Consider the following 9,947-nt stretch of genomic DNA (forward strand, 5'->3'; position numbering starts at 1 on the left):
GGTGATGGATGGGGGACACGGGGACACGGGGACATGGGGGGGGTGATGGATGGGGGACACGGGGACACGGGGGGGGACATGGGGGGGCGATGGATGGGGGACACGGGGGGGGAAACGGGGGGGGTGATGGATGGGGGACACGGGGACGGAGGGGGGGGACATGGGGACACGGGGGGGGGGCGATGGATGGGGGACACGGGGGGGGACACGGGGACACGGGGGGGGACACGGGGGGGCGATGGATGGGGGACACGGGGGGGGAAACGGGGGGGGTGATGGATGGGGGACACGGGGACACGGGGGGGGACACGGGGGGACGATGGATGGGGGACACGGGGACACGGGGACATGGGGGGGCGATGGATGGGGGACACGGGGGGGCGATGGATGGGGGACACGGGGACACGGGGGGGGACATGGGGACACGGGGGGGGGGCGATGGATGGGGGACATGGGGACATGGGGGGGACACGGGGGGGGGCAATGGATGGGGGACACGGGGGGGACACGGGGGGGGACACAGGGACATGGGGGGGGACACGGGGGGGGTGATGGATGGGGGACACGGGGACATGGGGGGGGTGATGGATAGGGGACACAGGGACACGGGGGGGGACACGGGGGGGGGTGATGGATGGGGGACATGGGGACATGGGGGGGGTGATGGATGGGGGACACGGGGGGGGACACGGGGACACGGGGGGGGACACGGGGGGGCGATGGATGGGGGACACGGGGACACGGGGACGTGGGGGGGTGATGGATGGGGGACACGGGGACATGGGGGGACACGGGGGGGGGCAATGGATGGGGGACACGGGGACACGGGGACATGGGGGGGGCAATGGATGGGGGACACGGGGACACGGGGGGGGACACGGGGGGGGTGATGGATGGGGGACACGGGGACACGGGGGGGGACACGGGGGGGTGATGGATGGGGGACACGGGGACACGGGGGGGGACACGGGGGGGGTGATGGATGGGGGACACGGGGACATGGGGGGGGACACGGGGACACAGGGACACAGGGGGGACACGGGGGGGGTGATGGATGGGGGACATGGGGATGGAGGGGGGGGGACATGGGGACACAGGGGGGGGGCGATGGATGGGGGACACAGGGACACAGGGGGGACACGGGGGGGCGATGGATGGGGGACATGGGGCCACGGGGGGGGACACGGGGACATGGGGGGGGCGATGGATGGGGGACACGGGGGGGACACGGGGGGGGTGATGGATGGGGGACATGGGGACATGGGGGGGACACAGAGGCACAGGGGGGCCACGGGGACATGGGGGGGGCACTGGGGAGATGTGGGGGGGGGACATGGGGGGGGACAAGGACAAGGGGGGGACGTGGGGGTGGGGGAGAGGAGGGGAAGGGGGGCGCGGGGGGGACACGGGGGACAGTGGGGGGGGGACAGTGGGGGGGAGACACGGCGGGGGGGGGCCACAAGGACATGGCGGGGGGGTCACGGGGGACGGGGACGGGGACACGGGGACATGGGGGGTCACGGGGGGGGGCGGAGAGGAGGGGAAAGGGGGCGCGGGGGGGGGGATGAGGGGACACTGGGGGGGGGGGGTGACACGGGGGGGGGTGACACCGGGGGGGGGTGACAGGGGGGGGTGTGTGTGTCCCCCCCGCAGGCGGCCGAGAAGCTGATCCGGGTGTTCGCGGAGCAGATCTTCCACACGGGATTCATCCACGCCGACCCCCACCCCGGGAACGGTGCGGGGGGGGGGGCACCCCAAAAACGGGGGGGGATGTCCCCCAAAAATCGGGGGGGTCCCCAAAATTGGAGGGGGGGGGGTCCCCAGGTTGGGAAGGGGGAAGGCAAAGGGGGGGGGGTGGTGGTTTCACAGGAGAAGGGGGGCTCCCAAAAATGGGGGGGGTCCCGAAAAATTGGGGGGAGAACCCCAAAACTCGGGGGGGTCCCCAAAAATCGGGGGTGTCCCCAAAATCCCAGGGGGGGTCACCAAGGGCGGGGGGGTGTCCCCCAAAAATGGAGGGGGGGGTCCCCAGGTTGGGAAGGGGGAAGGCAAAGGGGGGGGGTGGTTTCACAAGGGGGGGGGTGTGTCCCAAAAATGGGGGGGTCCCCAAAAATCGGGGGGGGTCCCCAAAATCCCAGGGGGGGTCCCCAAAAAGGGGTGTGTGTCCCTTTTTGGAGGGGGGGGCCCAAAAGGGGGGGGTTCCCAGGGTAGGGGTGTCCCCAGGGTGGGGGGGGAGTGTCCCCAAAATGGGGGGGGGGATGAAGTTTGGGGGGGGGGTTTGAAGGGGGGGGGTATCTCCAAAAAGGGGGGGTGTCCCCAAAAAGTGGGGGGGGGTCCCCAGGGTGGGGGGGGGACTGTTCCCAAAATGGGGGGGGTTTGAAGTTTGGGGGGGGGGGTTATCCCCAAGGTGGGCGGTGTCCCCTTTTAAGGGGGGGACCCCAAAAAGTGGGGGGGGTCCCCAAAATGGGGGGGGGGTTTGAAGTTTGGGGGGGGGGATTGTAGGTTGGGGGGGGGATTGAGGGATTGAAGGTTGGGGGGGGGGTTATCTCCGAGGTGGGGGGTGTCCCCTTTTAAGGGGGGGGTCCCCAAAAAGTGGGGGGGGGTCCCCAAAATGGGGGGGGGGTTGAAGTTTGGGGGGGGGGGATGGAAGTTTGGGGGGGGATTGAAGTTTGGGGGGGGGATTGAAATTTGGGGGGGGGTTGAAGATTGGGGGGGGTTGAAATTTGGGGGGGGGGTTTGAAGATTGGGGGGGGTAATTGAAGATGGGGGGGGTTGAAGTTTGGGGGGGGGATGGAAGTTTGGGGGGGGATTGAAGTTTGGGGGGGGTATTGAAATTTGGGGGGGGGGGTTGAAGTTTAGGGGGGGGTAATTGAAGATTGGGGGGGGGGGGTTGAAGATTGGGGGGGTATTGAAGTTTGGGGGGGGGATTGAAGTTTGGGGGGGGGGTTGAAGTTTGGTGGGGGGGTATTGAAGATTGGGGGGTGCCCCCCCTTGACCCCCCCCCCTCCTCCCTTTCCCCCCCCCCCCCCCCCCCAGTACTGGTTCGCCGGGGCCCCGACGGCAAAGCCCAACTGGTGTTACTGGACCACGGGCTCTACGAGGTGCTCAGCGAGAGGTGGGGGGGGGGGCGGATTTTGGGGTGCGGGGGGGGGGCGAGGGGGGGGGGGGGTGTGACACCCACGTGTGTGTGTCCCCCCCCCCCCCCCAGGGACAGGGGGGCTCTGTGCCAGCTCTGGAGAGCCATCGTCCTGCGCGACGACGAGGGGATGAGGCAGCGCTCGGCGGAACTGGGGGTGCAGGGTGAGACGGGGGGGGGGGGGGGGGAATTATTTTTCGGGGGGGGGGGGGGGGGGGCACCCCCAAACCTCAACACACCCCCCCCCCCCCTCCCCAACCCTCGGTATCCGCAGCCCCCCCTGGTGGTGGTGATGTGTGTGTCCCCCCCCCCCCCAAAAAAAAGGGGTGAGATGGGAAAGGGGGGGCTGCCCCCCCCCCCAAAGTTTATGGGGGGGGGGGGAGCACCCCCAAAATTTATTTTCTTGGGGGGTGGGGGGGGGAACTGGCCACCCCCCCCAAACCCTCCATCCCTGGGGGGGGGGGGAACTACACCCCCAAACCTTATTCCCTTGGGGGGGGGGGGGGAACTGCCCCCCCAAATCTCCATCCCTTGTTGGGGGGGGCAGCACCCCCAAACCTTATTCCCTCGGGGGGGGCTAAAGTGGGGAGTGGGGGGGCGCACCCCTAAACTTCCATCCCTAGGGTGCCCCCCCCGGGGTCCTCCCCCCTCCCTGGGCACCCTGGGGGGGGGGGGCAGTACCCCCAAACCTTATTCCTTTTGGGGGGGGGGAACTGCCCCCCCAAATCTCCATCCCCTGGGGGGGGGGCTGCACCCCCAAACCTTATTTCCCTGGGGGGGGGGGGTGTAAGGTGGAGGGGGGGGGGGGAACTGCCCCCCCAAATCTCCATCCCTTGTTGGGGGGGGGGGGCTGCACCCCTAAACCTTATTTCCTGGGGGGGGGGGGAGTGTGTAAGGTGGGGGGGGGGGGGGGGAAGTGCCCCCCCAAAACTTCATCCCTTGTTGGGGGGGGCTGCACCCCCAAAATTTATTCTCTTGGGGGGGGGGGGGGCAGCACCCCCAAACCTTGTTTCCCTGGGGGGGGGGGGGGGGGGCAGTGTGTAAGGTGGAGGGGGGGGGGAACTGCCCCCCCCAAATCTCCATCCGTGGGGGGGGGGAGAGGGGGGGGGGCAGCACCCCAGGGATGGCGCTTTGGGGGGGTGTGGGGGGGGGGGGTGTGGGGGGGGCAGCCCCCCTCATTTTTCTCCCCCCCCCCCCCCCCCAGACTATTTCCTGTTCTGCGAGATCCTGCTGCAGCGGCCGCTGTGGGGGGGGGCGTGGGGTCCCCCCCCGCGGGGGGGGGAGCGGGGGTACATGCAGGCGATGGCGGCTCAACGCTTCCCCCAGATCCTGGGGGTGCTGCGCGCCCTGCCCCCCCCCATGCTGCTGGTGTTCCGCAACATCAACACCGTGCGCAGCATCAACGCCGCCATGGGCGCCCCCGCCGACAGACACCTCCTCATGGCCCGCAGGTAGGGGCTGCCCCACTGCGACCCACAGCGACCCATAGAAACCCAGAGAGACCCATAGAGACATGCTCTGCCCCATAGAGACCCACTCTGCCCCATAGAGACCCAATGGGCGCCCCCGCCGATAGACACCTCCTCATGGCCCGCAGGTAGGGGCTGCCCCACTGCGACCCACTGCGACCCACAGAAACCCAGAGAGACCCATAGAGAGACACTCTGCCCCATAGAGACACACTCTGCCCCATAGAGACACACTCTGCCCCATAGAGACCCATAGAGACACACTCTGCCCCATAGAGACACACTCTGCCCCATAGAGACCCCATGGGCGCCCCCGCGGATAGACACCTCCTCATGGCCCGCAGGTAGGGGCTGCCCCACTGCGACCCACTGCGACCCATAGAGACCCATAGAGACCCATAGAGACACGCTCTGCCCCATAGAGACCCATAGAGACACACTCTGCCCCATAGAGACACACTCTGCCCCATAGAGACCCCATGGGCGCCCCCGCGGATAGACACCTCCTCATGGCCCGCAGGTAGGGGCTGCCCCACTGCGACCCACAGCGACCCATAGAGACCCATAGAGACCCATAGAGACACGCTCTGCCCCATAGAGACCCATAGAGACACACTCTGCCCCATAGAGACACACTCTGCCCCATAGAGACACACTCTGCCCCATAGAGACCCCATGGGTGCCCCCGCCGACAGACACCTCCTCATGGCCCGCAGGTAGGGGCTGCCCCACTGCGACCCACAGCGACCCATAGAAACCCAGAGAGACCCATAGAGACCCATAGAGATACACTGTGCCCCATAGAGACACACTCTGCCCCATAGAGACACACTCTGCCCCATAGAGACCCATAGAGACACGCTCTGCCCCATAGAGACACGCTCTGCCCCATAGAGACCCCATGGGCGCCCCCGCCGACAGACACCTCCTCATGGCCCGCAGGTAGGGGCTGCCCCACTGCGACCCACAGCAACCCAGAGAGACACACTCTGCCCCATAGAGACCCATAGAGACCCATAGAGACACGCTCTGCCCCATAGAGACCCACTCTGCCCCATAGAGACCCCATGGGCGCCCCCGCCGACAGACACCTCCTCATGGCCCGCAGGTAGGGGCTGCCCCACTGCGACCCACTGCGACCCATAGAGACCCATAGAGACACACTCTGCCCCATAGAGACCCATAGAGACCCACAGCGACCCATAGAGACCCAGAGAGACCCAGAGAGACACACTGTGCCCCATAGAGACCCATAGAGACACACTCTGCCCCATAGAGACACACTCTGCCCCATAGAGACACGCTCTGCCCCATAGAGACCCCATGGGCGCCCCCGCCGACAGACACCTCCTCATGGCCCGCAGGTAGGGGCTGCCCCACTGCGACCCACAGCGACCCAGAGAGACCCAGAGAGACCCATAGAGACACGCTCTGCCCCATAGAGACCCATAGAGACCCCATGGGCGCCCCCGCGGATAGACACCTCCTCATGGCCCGCAGGTAGGGGCTGCCCCACTGCGACCCACAGCGACCCATAGAGACACACTCTGCCCCATAGAGACACGCTCTGCCCCATAGAGACCCATAGAGACACGCTCTGCCCCATAGAGACACGCTCTGCCCCATAGAGACCCCATGGGCGCCCCTGCCGACAGACACCTCCTCATGGCCCGCAGGTAGGGGCTGCCCCACTGCGACCCACAGCGACCCACAGAAACCCAGAGAGACCCATAGAGACATGCTCTGCCCCATAGAAAGCCATAGAGACACGCTCTGCCCCATAGAGACCCATAGAGACCCCATGGGCGCCCCCGCCGACAGACACCTCCTCATGGCCCGCAGGGAGGGGCTGCCCCACTGCGACCCACTGCGACCCATAGAAACCCAGAGAGACCCAGAGAGACACGCTCTGCCCCATAGAGACCCATAGAGACACACTCTGCCCCATAGAGACCCATAGAGACACACTCTGCCCCATAGAGACACACTCTGCCCCATAGAGACCCCATGGGCGCCCCCGCGGATAGACACCTCCTCATGGCCCGCAGGTAGGGGCTGCCCCACTGCGACCCACAGAAACCCAGAGAGACACGCTCTGCCCCATAGAGACCCACTCTGCCCCATAGAGACCCATAGAGACCCCATGGGCGCCCCCATGGATAGACACCTCCTCATGGCCCGCAGGGAGGGGCTGCCCCACTGCGACCCACAGCGACCCATAGAAACCCAGAGAGACCCATAGAGACACGCTCTGCCCCATAGAGACCCATAGAGACCCATAGAGACACGCTCTGCCCCATAGAGACACACTCTGCCCCATAGAGACCCCATGGGCGCCCCCGCGGATAGACACCTCCTCATGGCCCGCAGGTAGGGGCTGCCCCACTGCGACCCACAGAAACCCAGAGAGACACGCTCTGCCCCATAGAGACACACTCTGCCCCATAGAGACACGCTCTGCCCCATAGAGACCCATAGAGACACACTCTGCCCCATAGAGACCCCATGGGCGCCCCCGCCGACAGACACCTCCTCATGGCCTGCAGGTAGGGGCTGCCCCACTGCGACCCACAGCGACCCATAGAAACCCAGAGAGACCCAGAGAGACACACTGTGCCCCATAGAGACACGCTCTGCCCCATAGAGACACACTCTGCCCCATAGAGACCCCATGGGCGCCCCCGCCGACAGACACCTCCTCATGGCCCGCAGGTAGGGGCTGCCCCACTGCGACCCACAGCGACCCACAGAAACCCAGAGAGACACGCTCTGCCCCATAGAGACCCACTCTGCCCCATAGAGACCCCATGGGCGCCCCCACCGACAGACACCTCCTCATGGCCCGCAGGTAGGGGCTGCCCCACTGCGACCCATAGAAACCCAGAGAGACCCATAGAGACACACTGTGCCCCATAGAGACCCATAGAGACACACTCTGCCCCATAGAGACCCCCACTGACCCACATTGCCCCCCACCCCGCACTGCCCCATAGCACCCTACACTGCCCCCCCACCCCACACTTCCCCATAGCGCCCCACACTGACCCCCCGCCCCCCCGCTGCCCCATAGCGCCCCACACTGACCCTCTCCCCCCAGCGCGGTGCGGGGCTGGAGCCGGCTGCGGGGGGGCTCCCCGGGGCTGGGGGGCGCCATCGGCCGCTGGATCCGGGGAACCTGGGAGGGGCTGAAGTTCGAGGTGGCCCTGAGGTGAGGGGGGGGCGAGGGGGAGGAGGAGGAGGAGGAGGGGGATGAAGATTGGGGGGGGGGGAGGATGGGGGGGGGGGAGGAGGAGGATGGGGGGGATGAAGATGAAGGGGGAGGGGGAGGAGGGGGGATGAAGATGGGGGGGGAGGATGGGGGAGGAAGAGGAGGAGGGTGGAGGGGGATGAAGATAAAGGGGAGGGGGGGGAGGAGGAGGAGGAGGGGGATGAAGATTGGGAGGGGGATGGGGGGGAGGAGGAGGATGGGAGGGATGAAGGGGGAGGGGGAGGAGGGGGGATGAAGATGGGGGGGAGGATGGGGAGGAAGAGGAGGAGGGTGGAGGGGGATGAAGATAAAGGGGAGGGGGGAGGAGGAGGAGGAGGAGGGGGATGAAGATTGGGGGGGGAGGATGAGGGGGATGAAGATGAAGGGGGAGGGGGAGGAGGGGGGATGAAGATGGGGGGAGGATGGGGGAGGAAGAGGAGGAGGGGGATGAAGATTGGGGGGGGAGGATGAGGGGGATGAAGATGAAGGGGAGGGGGAGGAGGGGAGATGAAGATGGAGGGGGTGAGGATGGGGAAGGAAGGGGGGGGATGAAGATAAAGGGGAGGGGGGAGGAGGAGGAGGATGAGGGGATGAAGATTGGGGGGGTGAGGAGAAGGGGGGAGGAGGCTGATGGTGGGGATGAAGATGAAGGGGGGAGGAAGAGGAGGGGGTAGGAGGAGGATGGGGGGGATGAAGATGAAGGAGGGAAGGGGAGGAGGAAGAGGAGGAAGGGATGAAGATGAGGATGATGGGGAGTGAGGATGATGATGGTGGGGTGAAGATGGGGGGGTGAGGATGGGGATGAAGATGAGGATGATGATGGGGGATGAAGGTGGGGGTGAGGATGATGAAGGGGATGAAGATGAAGACGGGAGTGAGGATGAGGATGGGGGGAGATGAGGCTGGGGGATGAAGATGGGGGAGGAGGATGAAGATGGGGGGGGCTGAAGATGATGATGAGGAGAAGGAGGATGAGGATGATGGAGGATGAAGATGAGGATGGAGGTGAGGATGATGAAGATGGGGATGATGATGATGGGGGGAGTGAGGAGGAGGATGGGGATGAAGATGAGGATGATGGCGGGCGATGCAGATGAAGATGGGGGTGAGAATGAGGCCGGAGGAAGGAGGATGATGAAGGGGATGAAGATGAGGATGGGGGGTTGAGGATGATGAAGATGAAGGGGATGATGAAGATGGGGGGGGGGTGAGGATGAGGAGGATGATGATGAGGGGGATGATGAAGGGGATGAAGATGAAGATGGGGATGAGGATGAGGCCGGAGGAAGGAGGATGATGAAGGGGATGAAGATGAGGATGAGGATGATGGTGGGGGGGGATGAAGATGAGGGTGGGGATGAAGATGAAGGGGATGAAGATGTGGGGTGAGGAGGAGGAGGATGATGGGGGATGAAGATGAGGATGGGGTGCGTGAGGAGGATGAAGATGATGGGGATGAAGATGAAGGGGATGAAGATGGGGGGGTGAGGATGAGGAGGAGGAGGATGGGGGATGAAGATGAGGATGGGGGGGTTGAGGAGGATGAAGATCTGGGGGTGAGGATGAGGATGATGATGGGACGAAGAAGAGGATGGGGGGGTGAGGAGGATGAAGATGACAGGGGATGAAGATGAGGATGGGGGTGAGGAGGATGAAGATGATGGGGATGAAGACGGGGTGAGGATGAGGATGACGGGGGATGAAGATGAGGATGGGGGGGTGAGGATGATGATGAAGGGGCTGAGGAGGAGGAGGATGGGGGGATGAAGAGGAGGATGGGGTGGGTGAGGAGGCTGAAGACGAAGGGGATGATGAAGATGGGGGGGGGGCGGTGAGGAGGAGGAGGATGATGATGATGAAGATGATGATGATGATGATGATGATGATGATGATGATGAAGGCTCCCCCCCCCCCCCAGGCTGGGCAGCCTCTCCCTGCAGCTGACGGCCTCCCTCCTGCGCCTCTTGGCCTCCTGGGGGCTCCTGCCCCACGACCCCGAGCTCTACGACTCCCTGCGCGCTTAGGGGGCGCCCCACGGCGGCCCCCCCCCCCCCCAATAAACCCTGACCCACAACTGTGACCCACAAGTGTGACCCAT

The 9,947-nt window shown here is 65.6% G+C and overlaps 1 protein-coding gene across 1 annotated transcript; it reads left to right on the forward strand.

Annotated features, from left to right (window-relative positions):
- Positions 1-1,653: 1,653 nt before the first annotated feature.
- LOC141478961 (uncharacterized aarF domain-containing protein kinase 5-like) lies at positions 1,654-9,932 on the forward strand (the record flags this gene model as incomplete). Its single annotated transcript, XM_074167899.1, has 6 exons — positions 1,654-1,735; positions 3,034-3,112; positions 3,206-3,297; positions 4,338-4,584; positions 7,700-7,810; positions 9,768-9,932. Coding segments are annotated over 6 exons (717 nt in total), but the record flags the coding sequence as incomplete, so codon positions are not given.
- Between the last annotated feature and the right edge of the window lie 15 nt (positions 9,933-9,947).

This window comes from Numenius arquata, unplaced genomic scaffold (genome assembly GCF_964106895.1).
Source record: "Numenius arquata unplaced genomic scaffold, bNumArq3.hap1.1 HAP1_SCAFFOLD_1202, whole genome shotgun sequence".
Classification (NCBI taxonomy): Eukaryota; Metazoa; Chordata; class Aves; order Charadriiformes; family Scolopacidae; genus Numenius; species Numenius arquata.